The sequence below is a fragment of the Xiphophorus couchianus genome, chromosome 24, assembly GCF_001444195.1.
Source record: "Xiphophorus couchianus chromosome 24, X_couchianus-1.0, whole genome shotgun sequence".
Classification (NCBI taxonomy): Eukaryota; Metazoa; Chordata; class Actinopteri; order Cyprinodontiformes; family Poeciliidae; genus Xiphophorus; species Xiphophorus couchianus.
The window spans coordinates 6,044,916-6,066,294 of record NC_040251.1 but is presented as its reverse complement, the minus strand read 5'-3'; the positions used below and the strand labels follow the sequence as shown (position 1 = coordinate 6,066,294).

At 43.9% G+C, this 21,379-nt stretch overlaps 2 protein-coding genes and 1 pseudogene across 3 annotated transcripts in view; all 3 read left to right on the top strand.

Moving 5' to 3' along the window:
* LOC114141101 (macrophage mannose receptor 1-like) overlaps positions 1-4,989 on the top strand; it is a 23,951-nt gene extending 18,962 nt beyond the window's left edge. The window contains exons 6-11 of one of the 2 annotated variants that reach the window (XR_003594770.1): positions 524-856; positions 3,319-3,488; positions 3,703-3,907; positions 4,014-4,455; positions 4,639-4,733; positions 4,839-4,883. Coding sequence is in view for 1 of the 2 variants with exons in the window: in XM_028011539.1 (XP_027867340.1) it covers positions 524-856; positions 3,319-3,488; positions 3,703-3,907; positions 4,014-4,343; positions 4,639-4,733; positions 4,839-4,952 (1,247 nt within the window). In the remaining variant the exon portion in view is untranslated. Of the gene's footprint in view, positions 1-523; positions 857-3,318; positions 3,489-3,702; positions 3,908-4,013; positions 4,456-4,638; positions 4,734-4,838 lie in introns of both variants that reach the window. The other variant, XM_028011539.1, reaches the window with a different exon arrangement.
* Positions 4,990-5,773: 784 nt separating this feature from the next.
* Positions 5,774-10,698, top strand: LOC114141111 (L-selectin-like). The gene is made up of 5 exons (XM_028011558.1): positions 5,774-6,386; positions 6,469-6,659; positions 8,869-9,067; positions 9,626-9,720; positions 10,414-10,698. The coding sequence occupies exons 1-5, from the start codon at positions 6,350-6,352 to the stop codon at positions 10,513-10,515; spliced, it is 624 nt and encodes a 207-aa protein (XP_027867359.1). The 5' UTR covers positions 5,774-6,349; the 3' UTR covers positions 10,516-10,698.
* Positions 10,699-13,494: 2,796 nt separating this feature from the next.
* LOC114141183 (scavenger receptor cysteine-rich domain-containing group B protein-like) lies at positions 13,495-19,455 on the top strand (annotated as a pseudogene).
* Positions 19,456-21,379: the final 1,924 nt, after the last annotated feature.

Sequence of the window (21,379 nt, the reverse complement as noted above, 5' to 3'; positions counted from 1 at the left end):
CACGGCTCGAGTTCATATCGGGGGGGCTGTTCCTCCCAACCACGCCCCTCCAGGACTCACATAAGGGAGACCCCAGGACTCTCCTGTACACCCTCCAGGGACTTCAAAATCTGAACTGTTTGGTGCATAAACACATCAGTCAGAACCCGTCGCCCCATTCGTAGGCGGAGGGAGGCTACTCCTATCGTTCACCAGGGTAAACCCCAATGTACAGGCACCAAGATGGGGGGCAACAAGTATGCCCACTCCTGCCTGGTGCTGCTCACCAGGGGCAACTCTAGTGTGGAAGAATGTCCAACCCCTAGGAGACTGATTCCAGAACTAGAGCCACCCATTCAGATGACTGCAATTCAGCAAAAGCCTGTTCATCAGCCTTCAATTGAAATCAAGTTTGCTGAAGCAGGGGAATGCCTAAAACATGCAGGGCAGTGAGCCTAGAGGACCAGGGTTGGGAAACACTGGTTTAAACATTGGTTGCTGTTTTCCTCTGATGCTGTTTTGCTTAATAAAATTCTTGTTTCAGACTCAGATGTTAAGTTTACCTTCATTAACGTCGACATGAACTGGACTCAGGCTCAGAGCTACTGCAGAAACCATTACACAGACCTGGCCAGAGTCAGAAACATGACAGACATCCAGAAGATCCAGACGCTGATACCAGCAGGACAAAATGTTTGGATTGGTTTCCACAGACCTTTCTGGATGTGGGTGGATGGAAGCAGGTTCTCGTTTAGCTACTGGAGATCCAGTGAACCTAGTGGATCTGGTGAGCACTGTGCTTCAGCAGACCTGGGAAACTCTGGACAGTGGGAGAACTGGGACTGTGATGGACAGAGGCCATTCATTTGCTACAATGGTAAGCCACCATTAAGCCTGTAGTCTGCTCTGTTGATTATGGATTGCATACGCAATAGCTAGTGATGTCGGGCCACTTTTTTCAGTAAGGAGTAATCCAACACATTTCTATTTCAAATCCAGTAATCAGATTAAAGTTACTTGTCCAAATCACTGCGCTTTACTATTTTCTTTTGTAATTAAATTTTATTTCCTCGAGTCTTGGTTAGCGACCGCCGTTTCTATGCAACAGTATCAACAGCAACACAAACATAAACAATGGAGGGAGATGCGCATTTTGTTGCTGGGAAAACAGGAACTAATTTGAGTTTCTGTGGCCAGGTCCGATTATTATAAGCAGCTTTAGGCTTGTTTTTTTTTCTAAAGTCGCTTGCAGATTTAATGAGTCACTGGTTGCGGTTTTTGGGCTCGTTTTTGAAGGTGAAGTTGCTCATTTGGGCTTGGAAATAAGCAGAGACACATAATAAGCCCCAGAATTTGTCTGTCATTAAGGCAGTTTTAGTCAGGCTCTCCCTGCCCATCATTTCCCTGATGATCCGTCCCGCTGCGTCTTTGTTTATGTCAAGTTAATAAACTGCAAACGTCGAGACTCATATGAAGACAATAAGCACAATAAGCATGAAAACAGCTGCAAAAGAACGTGTCTGTAAAGTTGTGCAACTAAACGTTATTATAATTATTCATTTTAAGATAAGTGTCACTAATCTGTGCAGGAGTCATTTGAGTTGTGGAGCCGCAGGAGGAGATCAGTGACAGCAAACACAGCGCAGGGAGAGGTGTCTCTAAAATCCTCTTTATAGTTTTCCACACAATAGTGGATCATACAAAAACATGTAACAATCACCAAAGGTTTTTTTTGTACTGTTGTAACCATTAAACAATTTCCCCTTCAGCTCAAATGTACAAGTAGAGACACATTGTTGATGTTATCATTATAAAATAACTTGCAATTAAATTTTGGCAAAGATCAAAGTAATTTTCACAGTGTTGTTGTTAGCAGCTGCTGAAAGTAACTAAAAAAGTTACTTTTAATGTAACTTAGTTACTTTCCAAATCAAGTAATCAGTAATCTGATTAAAGTTACTTTTTCAAAGTAACTATGCCGCCACTGTCTATAACCTCGTTTCCCAGTTCTGGTCATCAGGGTCCTGCTGCCCTGCATGTTTCTCCTGACTAAAACATGCAGCCATTACCAGACTGCTGCAGCACCGGATGGCTGCAGCACTGGATGGCTGCAGTACCAGATGGCTTGCAGAGGAGGTCATGCAGTCATTTGAACCAGGTGATCTGGATCAGAGACGGATCTAAACATGCAGGCAGTGGGAACTGAAAACCGTCTCTGAACACAGATCTCATTTTTAACTCGAGTCAGGAAGACCAAAGATCTTCCTTAAGACATTTCACAGTTCAGGACCAGAGATTCAGTCAAGTCCTCTGACTAAATCTGCCCCTCCAGGTCCAACAACAGAACACAACTCGAGTTCAGATCAGGGGGCCGTTCCTCCCAACCACGCCCCTCCAGGTCTCACTGTCGTTGCCCACGTGAGCATTGAACTCCCCCAGTAGAACAAGGGAGTCCCCAGGAGGAGCACTCTCCAGTACCCCCTCTAAGGACTCCAAGAAGGGTGGGTAATCTGAACTGTCGTTCGGCTCATAAACACAGACGACAGTCAGGACCCGTCCCCCCACCTGTAGGCGGAGGGATGCTACCCTCTCGTTCACCGGGGTAAACCCCAATGTACAGGCGCCCAGATGGGGAGCAACAAGTATGCCCACTCCTGCCCGACGCCTCTCTCCCTGGGCAACTCCAGAGTGGAAGTATGTCCAGCCCCTCTCAAGGAGACTGGTTCCAGAACCAGAGCCATGCGTCGACTGACTGACTCAGAGCAGACTGATGGAAATACGGTTCTCTGTTGTGACGTTTGTTCAGGACTACTCTCCAACTCATCAAACCAGTAACTCACTGGTTTCACTGGATTAAAGTGAAATTGAAATATCCTGGAGCCCTTAATGACACTTTGCTATGTTTTTAGCGACAATTAAAATATTAAAAACCAGATTACAATGCAATACAAGATAATTTAACTTCTGATCCAAGATCAGATTACCTGAGTTATCATCAGCCACTAAACCGCATCCATAATGTGGGATTATCTCCGTTTCAGAAACAAGACAAGAGTGGATCCTAACATGGTTAACACTCCAGTCACAAAGCTACTAGCTTATCTGCTCAGCCACCGTCAATAACAGTGTTAATGTTTCTGTTTTCAGCTGTTCCCATAAAAATGTCTCCAAAGAGAGCTGACAAGTAAAACTCAGCCTTGAGTTCACATTTATTTCATCACTGCATCCATATGAATACGTTCATGCATAAAAATGAATCATATTTAATCCAGATCAGAAGTTTCCCGGCTCAACCTTTGCTTTAGCTAAAATAATTCAGATGTATATTTCTCCTTGCAGTGGTTTGTGGGAACTCAACACTTCCTACACGTGAATATATAATCGTTGATGAGCTGAAGACTTGGACAGAAGCTCAGAGATACTGCAGAGAAAATCACAAAGACCTGGCAACCATCACCAACATGGAGGATGTGAGGATGCTGAACGACCTGGCAACAGGAAGAACCAGTGTATGTTTCCTTTCACGTGATGAAGTTTTCTGATTGGTTTTATTTAAGGTGGGAGGGGCTAAGTGCTCAGGAATTCAACCAGAAGCAGGAAATCAGATACAGATGAGCTGGAAAATGACAGCAGAGTCACATTATGAGCTGAAAGCAAAACGCCGTCAATTAAAACACTAAATATCTGGAGGAGGAATTCACTGTGGCCTCTGAATGTCTCCAGCAGGCCTGGATCGGACTGCATGAAGACGTGAACAGCTGGAGGTGGTCCATGTCAGACCAGTATCAGAACCAGTTCAGGAACTGGGCAGCTGGACAACCCAACAATAAGTTTGGCAGAGAGAGCTGTGGTGCATTAAGTGCAGATGGATCCTGGTACGATGTGTCCTGCTCTCAAACCTTACACACGGTTTGCTTCAATGTCTGCGGTAAGGATTCCTCAGATACACAAAGAACAGACTCTTCTTCTGTTTTCCTCAGCGATTCAAATCAATCTACAGGTTTTCTTGTTCGACTGCTATGGTCTGTTTTCAGGAACAAATCCTACGTTTTACTACAGCAGTACCAAACGGAGCTGGACTGAAGCTCAGAGCTTCTGCAGAGAACATTACAGAGACCTGGCCGGCGTGAGACACCTGTCTGACAACAAGGTGATCCAGGGTTTGGTCCAGAGAGCGGCCTGGATGGGTCTGTACCGAGACTCCTGGAAGTGGGCGGATGGAGGGAACTCCTCCTTCAGGAACTGGAACCGAGACGAACCCAATCACAACGGGAAGGAGGGATGCGCTGCTGCTAACTTTGGGAACGCTGGGAAATGGGAGGACTGGAGCTGCGGCGAGAAGAAAGCCTTCGTTTGTTACGCTGGTGAGGAATCCTTCACTCTTTAGTCAACTTCACAGCCAATAACTGACCAACCAAACAACTAATCCTGGTTCCAGACTGAAGCGTTGCAGCAAGAACATGATCATTTGATCAGGTACTCGGTAGTTGAGTTGACTTTTTACCAAATACTTTTTTCTCTGGAGTAATTTCTAGGATGGATACTTTTTACTTTTACTTGAGTAAAAATATGTTGCACATCAATATTCCTTTTGTCTGATATCGTCTCATCGCTGCAACATAACATTACAATAAATCATAAATCTTCTTTCTCTAAAAGCGGTCCAGTCAAAGCATCTGGTGAAACTGCAGCTGGAGTTTCCATCGTCTCTGACGGAGGATGACTCCGCCATGATGGAGGAACTCCTGATCAAGGTCATCATCTTTTATTTTATCATATCACATCATAAACATTTCCAGCCGGTTGGTGAATCTGAGGGGGAAATGATAATAAATATTCAGGACGTATTTGTGTTTCAGCTGAAACAGAAGCTGAAGGACGACGGAGTGAAAGGAGACGTGAAAGTGAGCTGGAGGAAACGACCAGACGGAAAAATCCTCCACAAACCAAAGAAGAAGAAAGATGAACTTTAAATACTGGATCATTACATTTAATCGGTTTTGGGTTAAATGGTGGTTTAAAAGTTAATATTTTATCTTTAGTCTTTAAAGGGTGATTGATTTGTGATATTTGGGGGCTTTAAATGCTGAGGGGAAGTGGATCCTTAGGAAATCAGCTTTACACTGAAACAGGAAACAGACGGAAACACCAGTTTCTTCCTTAAGATTTTGTCCTTTTTTCATTTCAGATTAAATCATTTTTAAATACAGAAAAAAAATGAAATTATTCAGACTTTATATTTTGTTGGGACAGTCAGGAAAACAAACCACATTAGTCCATCACAGCAGTTTGAAATAAAACAACTTTCTGATCATTTCTGGTGAAGAGCTGAACCCTTGTCCACCAAAGGTCATGACCTCTGAACCCTGATGGAAACAACAAAGTCCTGAAGGAATAAATATGCTGCTGGAGAAGATGTGGTTTATTCCAGAGCAGAAATATTGATTTAAGATGCTTTTCAGGGGTTTGTTTACATGTAAACAATGTTTTTCTTATTATTCTGCACTCAAAATGTGGAATGTGTAAAATTACTTCAACTGGATCTTATTCATGACCTTCCAACGGTACCAGAACTGCTTCTGACTGCAGTCTGGATTTATGTAGAGATCATTGATCACTTTGGCAATGGCTGAACGACATCAGAGCGATTGATTATTGATAAGAAGCTGTTTAATGTTCCAATCAGGTTTTTATGACTGAGGCCTGGAGATTATCCCTCAGGTGAGTCAGGTGAAACAGTAAAAGGAAGACGTCCAGCAGTAGAATAAGTGACTTCCTGTTGAAAGGGGGCGGGGCTACGTGATGTCACCAGCTGACCGTGTGAATGTGTTGGTGCTGCTCTGTTATGAGACACAAAGGGTGATGCAGCTGGGTTGGTGTGGAAGTTCTTCCATCTTCATACTTTTGGTCAGACTTCGAGGTGTGGCCACGCCCACATGCTGTAGTCACGCCCACATGCTGTAGTCACGCCCAAATGCTGCGGCCACGCCCACATGCTGTAGTCACGCCCACATATTGCGGCCACGCCCACATGCTGTGAAGCTAAAAACTTTTGATAACTTTGATACATCAGATTAAAACAGATTTTTAGAAATATTTCCTGTTAATTCTAGAAAATGTGAATTGGACACATGGATGGAGTCGAGTATTAGCTTAGGCTCAACATCCCACCAGCAGAGAGGGAGGGACTGATTCGTCAGGGAAACGAAAACGCCTGAGTTTCATGACCTTCACTATGTAAATAAAAGTGTTTTGAGTTTGTTTGACATGAAAATGATGCTTCACAGAAAATGCAAATGCTGTTTGTTTTTGTACATAAGTGATGTACAATGAAACAGTTTCAGCCAGAACAGCAAACAGCCGATGACACATGGAGAACTTTATCCTGTTCTTCGCTGCTGCATCAGGTTTGTCAACAGAAATATTCAGACTGAATCTTCAAGATTAATTAAATGTAACAGTTTTTCTCATGTTGGTTTATATCTGCAGCAGTGTGCGCCGTCTCTTCACTTCCTGCACGAAAATACCACTTTGTTTACGACCCAAAGAGCTGGTCCGACGCTCGGACGTTCTGCAGACAGCGCTACACAGACCTGGCAACCATCGACAACATGGCCGACGTCGACGTCCTCAACAACATGGCCGACTTAAAGCAGATGGTCTACTCCCAGTTCAGCTACGTAAGTTCAGCTGTTGTCACAGAATAAATACCAGCTGGATCAAATGTAATTTATTTCTGTTTAAGCTGCTGATTTCCTTCTGATTTTAAACGTATTAAAATGTTTTTACTGTGAGGAACAAACAGAAGAACAAAGTGGAATCACTAAAATTGGACGGCGGATTGATACTCTTACCAAATGATCATCTTAACTGATTTTTATTGCAGAGAAAACAAATCAAAAACAACGTTAAACATTCAAAAACAATGTTTAACTCTTTATTGAGTTAAACATTATAAATCTATTCCAGCTAAGTTCAGATTATTATTGGAATTAGTCAGAAGGTTTTGAAGGAAACAGCTGATTTCATGGTGGCAGCATCATGCTGCGGGGATGGGGATAATAATACAGGGATATTCAGCAGAAGCTGTTTCAGCCGGTCAGTGATGAGACTGGAACACTCCAGCGGTTTGAGGGGACACATCTAAATCTATTGGAGTGGCCTAGTCAAAGCCTAGAACTCAAACCAATAGAGAATTTGTAGTCAGACTTGGAGATTGCCCAAGGAAACTGTAAAGTGGTTTTGCTTTGAGGAAATCACAGATTTCTCCAGAGTGTCTTGTAGCTGATCGTCAGGGACTGAAGTGGTCTAGTCAAAGGGTGAAAGAGACACAGCAGCATCATCAGCCAGTTCCAGATTCTTCTGGGGATTTTATTGTTTAACATCTTTAGTTTGACATAAATCCTCCTGGTTTTATACAAACTGGCAACACAGCTGCACTTCATCAGACCAAACCTGAGAAAACAGGAGAAACCAAATAAAATCTAAACAAAGGAAGAGAATTAAGATTATTAATCTGATTTATAAACTCATCTGTGTAACTAAATTGGTCTGTGAAATGCAATGTGATAGAGGACAACTCAAAGGGTTAAAGAAAACAAAATAAAGAAGGAAAACCCTCCATTGGAAGAACCCAGTGATGTCATCAGTGACATCAGAGCCATTTAAACAGGAAGTGCTGGGCTGGCCCCGCCCACACACCTGCTCAGGCTGCAGCATCTAAAGGGACAAACAATGGTGAGAAAAATGAATCACTAGTAACGCAGTTTGAAACAAAAACACTGACATCCATGTGGTTCATTAATGTTAGCCTGACATAAACCGCAGCATAATGCTAGCGTAACCGCCATGCTTAACGCGCCATGCTTAACGCGCCATGCTTAACGCGCTGTGACCAACATAAAGAAATCAGAAGTACATTGAAGGGAAATAAACACAAACTGACCCAGTTGTCTCGGACTCGGAGGGTTTCGGTTGTTTTGCCAGGAGGGGAAACATTTCAGATGATGAGCGATGTTCCTCCGGTTTCAGGCGCCCAGCTCAGTCGGTTGCTTAGTTACAGCTTCTCTGCGTTTCTCAGGAAGCTGCTCACTTCACTTCCTGTCACATTTTGACTCCAACATTCATTTTCTGTTGAAAATCAGTTTTCTGAGCATTTTTCAAACTTTTTCAGGCCTAATAAATTTATATAACCTTTAATGAAAATATTAGTGTCTTAATTGATTGTTTTTGTTCCTCCTGATGTGAAAGGTGGTTCTGTTCTGTGAATGTGACCGTCGACTTGGGGCGATCCGAGTTATTTACAGACTCTGAAAGAAAATACATGGAAACCAAAAAAGTTCTTCACCACAAGTGTTGTGTGGACTAAACAATGTTTTAGGGTTATTTTGCTTCGGCAAAAACAAACATTTTCTTTCAGCCAGTAGATAGTCCAATGGTTTTATTTTGGGTGATAAGATGCAGTTAGTCAGCGTGGGGCGCAGCGCTGTTCACCGTCCCGTCACTGTCATGTCACATTCAGAACAGCTACAAACCATTATGTATCATAATGGTTCAAAAACTAAAACTCTGCAACCCACCCTGAGAAACTTTCTGCCATATTTTCATATTTTCTCTTCCTGGTCTTTAACTGCTATTTGTCTATTTTCAACACAGTCCTTTGGTAAGCCAACTGTAGCATCGCGCACATCACAGCAAATCAAAGGTTATTTACATGCAGTACCTCACAGACCACAAGGGGGCGTCTGCAGACCACCAGTGGTCGACAAACCACAGTTTGAGAAAGACTGTTCTAAGGGATTGTGAGGTCAGAGGTCAGATTCTGAGGTAAACCTTCAGAGGACAGGAAACGTTTGGAAATGTTCTGCTCTCTCTCTGGACTCCCCACAGAGAGCCTGGATCGGACTCTACAACAACGCCGGCCAGTGGAAGTGGGCGGACGGAAGCAAGTTCCTGTTCACACACTGGAAATCTGGAAAACCCGACAAAAGCACCGACACCAGCGTCTGTGCAGTGGCGTATTTCCAAGAGTCAGGAAGCTGGGAGGACGAGTACTGCGACATTAAGAGAGCGTTTATTTGTTACGAAGGTAAACCTCCAGCAGGATTCAGCTTTACTTTGGTAGAAATGATTTCAATGTTCAAATAAAAACAAATACAGAAACTAAGAAAAGGTTTGAAAGTAAGACTTCCTATGACAAAGCCAGAACAGCCTCACCTGGAGAGCTTTGAGTCCTTTACAGATTCTGAAAGTGAGATTTCTAACCAGACCAGACAGAAATAAAACGGATAATGAAGCCATTGAATGTAGAAAACAGGCCTCAAAGTTTCAGATTAGCAACCTGCAGGGGTTAAAGGTCGTTTCAGAAACCCAACAGGTGAGACGTCTGCAGACAAAAGTCATTTTTTAAATCTCAACGTCTCGTTTCTCCTCTCCATGAAACTGAAGCAACTTTTTGAAGTTACTGACGTGACTTTTAATACTTTCATTGAGTTAAAAACAAATCAAAAGAATCCAGACGGACCCAAATCAAGCGCCAGTCTGGTGACTTTCCCGGGTCTGGTCCGTGTTTTCAGTTTGCTGGATGAAATCATGAACGGATCATAAACCAGTGAATCAGAACTGATGCAGCTTTTCTCTATCACAGCTCCAGTAAAACTGAAGGTTCTGGAAGTGAAGCTGGTCAGAACCTCCAGTCTGGACCTGGAAGAGCCTGCAGTGCTGGCAGACCTGCTGAAGCAGGTAAACACAGGAGCGTTCATAAACACATTCAAATGTTTCTGAACAGGAAGCTGCAGCAGGTTTCAGGTCCAAACCAGGATTTCAGGATCCAACAGAACCAAAGATTCTGACGTCTTTCTGCCCCCTGCTGGTCAGGAGGAGAAAACGCTGCAAGTCAAAGACTGCTGGGTTTCCTTAGAAACTTTTTAAACTAATTTGAATAAGTAATAATGAGCACCATTACAATAAATATCTGAATTCAGATGATTTTTTAATTTGTCAATTGTCTAATAAATGAATCGTATTGAACTGAACCTTCAGAACCGGACCCAGACTCATCAGGTCTCAGAGACTTGAGTGGATCCCAGATTATTGAGGGCAGGTTGGAGGTGGCAGCATCATCCTGTGGGGTAGATAGAATGATGTTTATGAGCTTTCAGGTCCCCAGATGATCTTCGAACTGGGAAGTTTCTCCTGGAGGATCTGAATACAAAAGATTTCAATAACTAATCATTAAGAGAAAAGAATAAAATACCAAAAACACCAAAATGCAACAATAAAGAAACGATAAGATGATGACTCCTCCCCTCCTGTCCGTCTCATTCCAGATTGTTGTGCAAATTATGCATTTAATCCAAAAGCATTAAGGTCAGGAGAAACTCTGTGCAGTGCCAACATCACTGATAAATTCTTATCTTAACGTTCTGGTTCCAGCAGGAGGTGAAGCTGCAGCAGCAGGCAGGAAGCCCACAGGTCAAAGTTCACTTTAGGAGGAAGGAGGACGGGAAGATTTTCCACAAACTAGACGACGTTTAGTTCTGGATCAAACTGCTCAACATTTATTTAGTAATATTTAGTATTTTGAAGATCAGATTCGTTGGGTTGTAGTTCCGTTTGTGTCGGATCGTTTTCTGAAGTAGAATAAATGTGCAGAAATATGAAACTGCAGCTGTGGGGGATTTTAACTGTAATGAGGAGCCGATTGGCTGTTTGACTCTAGAAAACTGTAAATAATAAAGATCACTCTAATAAAGCAGATTGATCACTGATAAATTGTATGAGACTATCTTTTATATTCTGTCGTCATTTGATTTACAAAGGCAATCCACACAAAGCCCACACACACACACACACACACACACACACACCCCCACAGGTGTGTGTGTGTCTGTGTGTAAACTGATACTATGTTGGGTTTTGTGACTCACCCTTACAAAACATCTCTGCTTGTTCCATCTTTAACTAGATGAACTGTGTGCAAAGATAAAAACTTGTTTTCTTCGTCATCCACTTCCTTCTTTCCCAAATAAAAGTCGAGCTCCAGCGGCAGCTTGTAGAAGCGACTCGCTGCGTTTTCTCCTTTTGCGAAAGCTTGGCTGAAGAATAATAAATGTTGTCTGTGGTTCTTTTTATGTTGGTTGAGAAAATACCTATCAGAAAACTTCAGCTGAACTAAAGACAAGGACTTCTGGAATAATGTAATTTAGATTATTTATTGTCTTCATTATTTTGGTCCCATCATGAAGCACTATAAAGCTACTGACAGAGAAGCAGCTGAGATCCTGTTAAAACTCATATTTTCTACTTTCACTAAAATAAAAGCTCCACTGTCTGCACCAAACAAAATAAACGTGAGATTGGAGGAACTTTAACCCCAAAATATTACCTCAGTATTTACATTTGTCAGTATAGTCAAAATAAAATATAATTCAATATTTAGATCTCAATTAAGGTTCAGGAAAGTAATATTGTACTAAGCCTCAGAATTATTTTTTAGGATGAATGTTCTTCCTTTTGTTTTGTAACTTCACCAGCCAAAAATGGCTGAAAATGGTGACTAAAGATGGCGGCCATCTTTAGTCACCTGCTCCTTTCTCTAGCAGCATTAAAACAGATTTTAAAACTTGAAATTCAGATTCCAACATTTTTGTTGTGTCAAAGTGACCACAGCAGCTCCGCAAACAGAAAACCACAGGATGGATTATAACCACAGCAGAATCCTTCTGAGCTCATTTGGCTCATCAACTGTCAGCAGAGAACCAGAACCAGAACCAGAACCTCCCAGCACAAACAAGCCAAACAGGTTAGCATCGACCGCGTTAGCATGACGGCAGCAGCTCCTACCTGGAAAAGTCTTCTCGGTCCGCCGCTCCAGGAATTGTTGCCCCTGTTTTTAGATGAGTCCAGCGGATCCTCACTTGATTAAAGAGATCCTCTTGTTGTCCATCTTCGACCTGCTGCTGCTTCCTGACGCCATTTTGTTTCTCTGACATTTCAGCAGCCAAATAAAACACCTCTGAAGCCGAGGTCGGGCTGCGTAGAAGATCCGCTTAATTTATGTCTGCTGAATATTTTACCTGAGAAAGAAGCTGAACCAACAGGAAGTGAATGGAGACAGTCTGAGCTGCAGGAAGCAGCCAGACAGACAAAAAGACAAAACGTTGTTTGTTTATGAAATAATTTCCTTCTTTGGAATTTTCTTTATAAATTTCTGTGATTATCTTCAGTTCGAGCAAACATGAGCATCTGCCCTTTGACCTTTCTGGGAGGTAATTGTGCTTTAATGGGAGATGCTATAGAAAATGCAGACTGTTAAATGCAAATATGTTTGTTTAACACACGAAATGCATGATTACTGTTGTAATTATGGAAGCATGTCTATGAAAGGACAGAAAAGGACAATTAAGAAAATGTCTTCATGTTTTCACCAGCAGTTGTGATGCAGATGCAGCTCATGCAAAAAGACGAGCAGGCGGCAACTAATGCAACAATTGATGGAAACCAAGGAAAACAGCCTGAAGGAAGCAGGAAACACAAACTGTCCCTTTAAACCCAACAGAAAATGTTTTCACAGCTAAAACAGCTTAAAGGTAACTGGGATATTCAAACCCAGGTTTTAATTAAAAGCTCATTTTAATTCTGGCACCAAACTCGTTCCGTAGCTTCTGGATCGTTTCTGTTTGGTTCTTTTTTTAGGTTTTTTATGTCAAACAGAAAAACAAACACAAACTAGTTTTCATCAGTTTGATGTTGATGAAACAGGAGACAATCAGAAAACCTGATAAATGATGTCTGACTGAGGATATTGATTGTTGGAGCTATTGATTCTTTATTTCTTGATCCTTTTGAATTTTGTTAGTTTATTCTTAAATTTATATTTTTTGTATTATTTACAGAGTTTATTTGTAGGTTAATGATTGTTTTTAATTTATTTTGTGTTTTCTTATTTATTTTCTAAAACAGGAAGTAATGTGGGTCGGTCCACTTTCCATTAGTGCCGGGCCTGGTTCAGAACCAGCAGGCATTTGGGTTTGGGGCCTGTGGTTTTACCAGAGCAAGAGGCAGCATGAGAACAAAGGAAAGTTTGAACTCTGTAATAGTTTAGTGAAATAGAAAAATGAATCATCCAGAACAATCAACACGTTTGGACATTGAACTTCTTTTACCTGCGTACAGAAACTGGACTCAGAACCTCAGTGGCTGGATGGAACTTTGGTTGGATGTTTGGTTTGGTAAATAATCACCAGTACATTGATTATTATGGGATGAATCTGCAAGTTTTTCAGCTTCATGTCAAGAAGAAAATGTTAAAAACTGGATTCTGCTGTTTGTTGTTCTGCTGCTGAAGTCAGATGAGAAATTTGGGATTTAAATAAGATTCAACATGTTTGTTCTTTTAAAGCCAAGTGTCAAAATAAACTTTCCCCTGAAATGCAAATAAGTTTGTATAAAATTTTGCATGTTGTTGGTAAAAGTGAAGAAGCTGAAATCCTGCAATCAGACTGGAGAGGAACAATGGAGACGATCCTGCTGGTCCTGCTGGCTGCAGCAGGTAGGAGATGGGTTCAAATCCTCAGCTGTGGTGGGGGGCTGGTCGTCACGGCAACAGCAGGTAGGAAATGGGTTCAAATCCTCAGCTGTGGTGGGGGGCTGGTCGTCACAGCAACAGCAGGTAGGAAATGGGTTCAAATCCTTAGCTGTGGTGGGGGGCTGGTCGTCACGGCAACAGCAGGTAGGAAATGGGTTCAAATCCTCAGCTGTGGTGGGGGGCTGGTCGTCACAGCAACAGAGAGCAAACTGTTGGACAGGTGATGAGAAATAAGAGACAAAGTATCTAAAGCAGTTCAGGTTGTTTCTGAATGAATCCAAAAGTTTTTGATGTGTATTCATAAAAAAAGTAAAGATGGAAAAAAAATCTTCCAAATGTATAAACATGTTTATCTCTGTTAATTTAAATATCATTACAAAGTTTATTTTACTTTAAAAACTGAATAAATTATTTTCATAGCAGTTTCTCTGAAAGAAACAATAAAAAAGATTTTAGTATAGAAATATTCTATGATCACGTTGTTGTACAGGATCAATAACGGAAGTCGGTGAAACTTTCCACAAAGAAGCCAAGAACATTCATTAAAAGTTGAGTGGAAGGAAAAAGTGTGGTTCAAAAAAATGTGCAGCTGCAGATAAAATGATCAAATGAAATCCATTCATAAGTTTGATCCAAAATGTTTGGACCTCAGCTGCAGTCAGAACTTCATGATCCGCCATGCACAGATGGGTCCATCAGAACCGCCTGGCCCGGGCTGAGCAGAACCAGAACCTGAAGGTCTCAGAGTCTGGAGGAAGAGAGTAGAGGAACCAGAACCAGGAGTCACTTGCCGGTCCTGGTCCACTGGGTTTTCTGGAGTCAGTTCAGTTCAGCAGAAATCAAATCCTGTTTATTGATCTGATCAAATATGATAAATTTTTAATTTCATCCACATCCTCAATATTTGGGCCAATATTCAAATTTTTGCTGATCCTGATTCTGAGTCTCAGCAGCAGTTTGCCTGAAATTTGCATCGTTGATGATTCTGCCTGACTTTCTCTAAAATGAGTTTATTTAGATGAATGTCACTCTTAATCCTCCCTGGAAAGGTCTAGTCAGGGGTCCTGGAGAGGAGGGTCGGTCGGATTCAGGAAGAGCAGGGTGGTTCTGGTTCTGGTGGTGGAACACTGGACCAGCTCTACACCCTCAGCAGAGTCCTGGAGGGTTCTGGGAGTTCGCCCAACCAGTCTACATGTGTTTTGTGGACCTGGAGAAGGCGTTTGACCGTGTCCCTCGGGGAGCCCTGTGGGGGGTTCTCCAGGAGTATGGGGTACCGGGCCCTTTGATACGGGCTGTCAGGTCCCTGTATGACCGGTGTCAGAATCTGGTCCACATTGCCGGCAGTAAGTCGGGCTCGTTTCCGGTGAGCGTTGGACTCCGCCAGGGCTGCCCTTTGTCACCGATTCTGTTCATCACTTTCATGGACAGAATCTCTAGACCAGCCAAGGTGTTGAGGGGATCCGATTTGGTGGCCTTAGGATCTCATCTCTGGTTTTTGCAGACGATGTGGTCCTTTTGGCTTCATCAGATCGTGATCTGCAGCTCTCGCTGGAGCGGTTCGCAGCCGAGTGTGAAGCGGCCGGGATGGGGATCAGTGCCTCCAAATCCGAGGCCATGGTCTTGAGCCGGAAAAGGGTAGAGTGCCTTCTCCGGGTCAGGGGGGGTGTCCTGCCCCAAGTGGAGGAGTTCAAGTATCTCGGGATCTTGTTCACGAATGGGGGAAGAAGGGAGCGGGAGATCGACAGGCGGATTGGCGCAGCGTCTGCCGTCAAGCGAGCGCTGTACCGGTCCGTCGTGGTGAAGAGAGAGCTGAAGCTCAGTCATCAGGGAGGGACTCAGAGTAGAGCTGCTGCTCCTTCACATCGAGAGGAGCCAGTTGTGGAGCATCTAGTCAGGATGCCTCCTGGACGCCTCCCTGGTGAGGAGTTCAGGTCCCAGGAGGAGCTGGAACAAGAGGCTGGGGAGGGAAGTCTGGGCCTCCCTTCTGAAGCTGCTACCCCCTGCGACCCGACCCCGGATAAGATGGAATAAGATGGATGGATGGATGTTTTCCTCCAACCAGCAGTCTTTATATCTCCAGTTTCTCCCCTGTGTCTCTCAGTCGTTGACGCCCAGACCAGGTTAGTCGGGCCGTCTCGGTGTTCTGGGAGGGTTGAGGTGTACCATGATGAAGTCTGGGGGACGGTGTGTGATGACAGCTGGGACCTCAGCGACGCCGCGGTTGTCTGCAGGCAGCTGGGATGCGGCCCCCCAAAGAGCGCCCCCACGGTCGCCTACTTTGGTGAAGGAACCGACCCGATCTGGCTGGACGACGTGGCCTGTGCAGGAACCGAGAGCAGCTTGGCTGATTGTCTCCACAGAGGATTTGGAAGCCATAACTGTGGACATGTAGAAGACGCTGGTGTCATCTGTGAAGGTAAGACGCCATGAATGACTGCAGATAAAAACTTCTGTGAAAACTGGATTCATCTCAGCATCAAACCCAGCCGGTCAGTTTGATTCATGAGATCAGGAGAGATTTACAAAGCTGCGCAGTTCGCTCAGCATTTTTCAAACATTATTTGTTTTGTTTCCTGCAGTGAATTCAGGCTGAACAAAAACAAAAATTATGTCCTGACTTTAGTTTGGTTTATGCCTGACGCTCTGAACCTGGCAGAAACTTTACCTGCTTTTATTTTCTGTGCGCTCGTTGCAACTGCAACTGATAGACACTAGGGGCAGCAAAGAGCGTCTCTTTGAACACAACATGTTAAAAGAAGTAAGAAATAAACACAGTTAGTAGCAACATGGCGGCAGCTGATAGTATGGTGTTGTCATCACTCTTTATGGACCAAATCTTTGAGATATTTGTCTTTTCAAACCAAACCAGATGGAGCTCTGGCTTGTCCGCCATGTTTTTCTTCACATTTCAGAGCGTGTGGTGTAGATCTGCTTCAGGTTGGAATGCTGACAGATAATAAAACCAGTTTCATTGGTCTGGACCAGGAGAAGCCCAGTTCAGACTGGCGGGTCCAACCCGGTGTTCAGGGAGGGTGGAGGTCTACCATGGAGACGCCTGGGGGACGGTGTGTGATGACGGCTGGGACCTGAGCGACGCCGCGGTGGTCTGCAGGCAGCTGGGCTGCGGCGCGGCGCTCGGCGCTCCGACCTCGGCCTACTTTGGCCAGGGAACCGGGGAGATCTGGCTCAGCAACCTGAGCTGTTCAGGAAGGGAAGTCAGCCTGTCCGGATGCTCCAACCCCGGGTTCGGCATTCAGGACTGTGATCACAGTGAAGACTCTGGCGCCATCTGTGGTAGGAAACGCCGCATTACAGCCAAACAGATTCAGACTCACTTCTGTTTCTTGATTCCAGTTCAGATGTAAAGAAGTGAATGTTTGGTGTGTCGTTCAGCTGGAGCCCAGATCCGGTTGACCGGTCCAACCCGGTGCTCCGGGCGGGTCGAGGTTCTGTTCAACGACACCTGGGGGACGGTGTGTGATGACGGCTGGGACCTGAGCGACGCCGCGGTGGTCTGCAGGCAGCTGGGCTGCGGGCCGCCTCAGGCCGCCCTCAGCGCCGCAAGCTTTGGGGAAGGAACCGGCCCGGTCTGGTTAGCTGACATGAGCTGCTCCGGAACCGAAGTGGACCTGACTGAGTGCGGCCACAGCGGGTTTGGGGCGAACCGCTGCGGACATGCTGAGGACGCTGCGGTGGTCTGCGGTAAGCCGGTCTCCACCTGGCGGGTCAGTCCCGCTGGGGAAACGGCTGTTTTGGTTCCGGACTCAGAGAAACGTTTCGTCCAACAGGCGCCCCGGTCAGACTGGCGGGTCCGAGCCGATGTTCTGGACGGGTGGAGGTCTACCACAACCAGGCCTGGGGGACGGTGTGTGATGACGGCTGGGACCTGAGCGACGCCGCGGTGGTCTGCAGGGAGCTGGGCTGTGACCGGGCCTATGAAGCTCCAGGTGGGGCCCAGTACGGACCCGGAGCTGGAAGCATCATGCTGGACGACCTGGTCTGCTCCGGTACCGAGAGCAGCCTGACGGACTGCGCGCACAACGGGTTTGGGCTGCAGAACTGCGTCCATGAGGAGGACGCCGGAGCGATCTGTGAAGGTACCGGCCGCCTGCAGCGGGTCAACCTCTGGCTTACAGGACCCGAGCTAATCAGAACCAACCAGCATAGGTCCAAGTTATCAGGGTCGAGGCTTCATGAGGCTCTGAGTTCATTATTGGTTTTCGATTTTGTTCAAATCTTTAGGAATCGTTAGGAAGGTGGTGAGACTGAAGGTTCTGCAGGATTCCTCTCTGGACCTGAGCGACCCGGCGGTGCTGGACGGGTTTCTGAACCAGGTGAACCCTGAGGTCACGATCCGTCTTCAGTTATTAACGGATCTCGGCTCCAGAACATCATGTCAGAGTTCGTTTCATGTTTCCTTCAGATGAAAGAAACGATTCAGATGTTTCAGCTCTAACTTCTCCTCCTCCTCTTGTTCCGTCTTTTGGATCTTTGCTCTTTTTGTCTCGGTTCTGTTTCGTGTTCATTTTCTAACTCTGCGGTTCTCTGCTGCTCCCAGGCTGACAGGAAAACTTGCAGACATTTATTTTCCTGAACACTGATGGGTCCGTTGATGAACAAACTCAACTTTAGTTTCTTTTCTTGTTTCAGCTGAAGCAGAAGCTGCAGGATCAGGAGCTGAACGGAAACGTCAGACTGAGCTGGATGACTTCCGACGGAAAAATCTTCAAAAAGGACGAAGGACAAAACTGAAGAGCAGAATAAAGTCTCAGTTCGTTTCCTGGCTGATTTGGGTTTATAATAATCATACGCTGTAGCTTAGAGGTGGGAATTAAACCTGAACTTCACATGAAAACAGTCAATTATTAAAACATGAAATGATCAAATGTTGAATGTTTTAAGAGTGAAGCTCTGAAATGTAATGATTAAGATCCAACTGAAGGCTGTAAACCAATAAGAGTCTCACACAACATGGCGCTGTGACGTCGCCCCCCGGTGGCTCTGAGCGGGAACAGCAGGTTGACTTCTTCCTCTCAATCCTCCTCATCCTGGTCAAACTGCAACACAAACATCAAACTGGGATTTATATTACAATAAAAAGTCATTATTTACCACTCCAGCAATATGGAGAACAGGTGAAGAGCAGCTCCAGGAGAAGATCCGTGTGTTTGGGTTTGAATATATTTAATAAACTACTTAAATGTGCGGCAAACTAGCGGTATTGTAGAGGGCCGCACTGGGTTAACGCGGTGAATTTTAAACTGTCCGACGCCTGCTTCAATACACTCCAAGTCGCTTCAGGTTGTTGTTGCAATCATCAATTTATTCCACTTGACTGTCATACTTCAGATTTTACATGAACTGACACATACTGACCAGGCTAAACCATACGATGGTGCCAACAATAAGCGACATTACAACACGGTCAACAGAAATTATGACCACCAGCGGCGCACCCGCTTCCTCATACATACAATCAGCGCGCCAGTATGGCTCCCATTCATACCTTAGTGACAGTCACGCCCACCTCGACACTCCCACCACCCAGGTGTCCAAGCCGTGTGCTCCTGCCACATCAGTAACTGCTCATTTCAACAGTAAGGCTCTTACACTACTGATGACATCTTGGTTTCTTTCTCCTGGTTCTGATCCATCTGAACACCAAACAGGCTCTTAATACTCTGAACATCATGAATTCACAACATATAACAGACATTTTATCACTTCAGTTATTTCCTGTTACATGATGCAGACCTGAGGAAGCTGGTTCATAATCATCATGAAGGTTATTAATGAGATGTAAACAGTTGCATGTTTCCATGGAAACGAGCGGAGCTCTGATCTTCATCGCTGCAGTTTGATGTTTTTCACCTGGAAAATTAATTTATGATTTTAGATTCACTGAAATGTTTTCCATTAAAAAAATTTATGTTTATTAAACATGAAAACAATGTTTCAAAATGTTTTTATTGGGATTCATTTAATGTGTTTAAATGAAAGTAGATTCATTTTTTAAAGGGACAGTTTCATGTAAAATCATCTGTTTTGATCTTTACATCATATTTTAATATTTAATAAAAATCAAACCTGCAGTGCTGCTTTGATCCCTTCCTGGTTCAGAAATCATTTCATCTCCATGGCAACCATTCAGCTGTAAACGCCTGGGTGGACTTAGCCCCGCCTTCCAGCCGCAGCTCCTCCCCCACTCTGTTCCTTCAGACTAGCCAGCAGTAATTAGCAAACATCAGCTGAACTCGTTACAGGAGCTGCTGGTAACGCTGGTAAAAACATTAAAGAGTGAGTAGAGGAGCCATGTTGGATGACTTCCTGGAGGTGGAGCTTCAGAAAGAGCAGGAGCTTCTTAAAGAGACAGAGGCCCAATTTCAAGGTGTTAATTCAGGAAGTTTCTCTTCAAGTCAGTTTTAATATTTATAGCAGTTTTCTAGCCACTGAAGGTAAAATAGTTGCTGAATTAAGCTAAGAAATGTGATCATGTGATCCTCCAGATCCTCCATCCCGTCCTCAGGAAACCGGATCTCATTTTAATATGACTGAATCGTCGGCGACTCGGGTTCCTTCTCAGGTTTGAATATAATTTGTTTAGCTTGTTTACTAAAGAGGATTGTGGTGATTTTTAATCTCCAATAGGAATAACACTCTGTGAAGCTCTGGTTTCCTCTGACTGTAATGAAACCCAATAAGAGTTTTAATTTCCATGAATTTCCAAAAAGCTTTTATACGACTTGTTAGGATTAAGTGATTTAACTTTGTGTATTTATAACAACGTTTGTCCTTCGCCTGTTGTTCTGCTTTGCATCTCCAGGATGATTTGAGCTGAAAACAGAGCAGAAGATCCTAAATGCAGATTCATGTTTGATTATTCAGATCCATCAAGTTCTGCTTTAAAAACATCAGCCTGAGAAAATCTCAGCTTCAAACTAACATCTGAGTTTAAACCGGGATTAAAGCTGAATATGTTTCTGTTTTCACATGGATTCTCCCTCAGCGCTGCTTTAACTCACAAACACTTTTATTTTTCTGCAGCAGAAATAAAAACCAGAACCTTCTGAAGACACAACTCTGAAAAATATGTTTACTCAAAATACAGAAATGTATTATATTTTAATCATCAGTTAAGCCACAAATAAGTTAAATCAATTAATTGTCAAACAGTTTGTTTCTCTAAAAGATCATTTTGGGATTTTATTTGAACAGAATTTAATATAAATTTTGGCGCTGGATAAAATCTGAGGTTAAAGTTCAGATTTTTCTGCAGACATTGAACAAACTAAAAGTTTTTAAACCCGTTTATTTTCACTCTGACCTTAAAGCAACAGCAGGACTTTAGCAGAGATCCGGAGGAAGAGGAGAAACCTTCATCGTGACTTTATCTGACCTTGTCCATGGAAATGCGGCTGATTTGAATGGTTTTGACTTGCCAATAATTCAGGATGTTTGAGCCGAGAGGCAGAAAGTTTCTGATCAAAGCAGAAACCAGCTGAGGAAGGATGGAGGTGCTCCTCCTCTTCATCACCGCTGCAGCAGGCAAGTTTCACTCAGAAATATTCATTTGATTTGTAATTTATTGACTTCTTCTGTTGTTTTGGTTTGGAAACGTTTAGTAAGTTTTAGTTTCGGTGAAGCGAACTAAACTCTGCCTGCGTCTCTCAGGCGTCGTTTCTTCTCCTTCGTCTCATGGATATCGTTTCGTTTATGAGCCGATGACCTGGGCCGACGCTCAGAGTTACTGCAGGAGGACGAACTCAGACCTGGCTACCATAGCAACCATGGAGGATGTGGACACGCTGAACA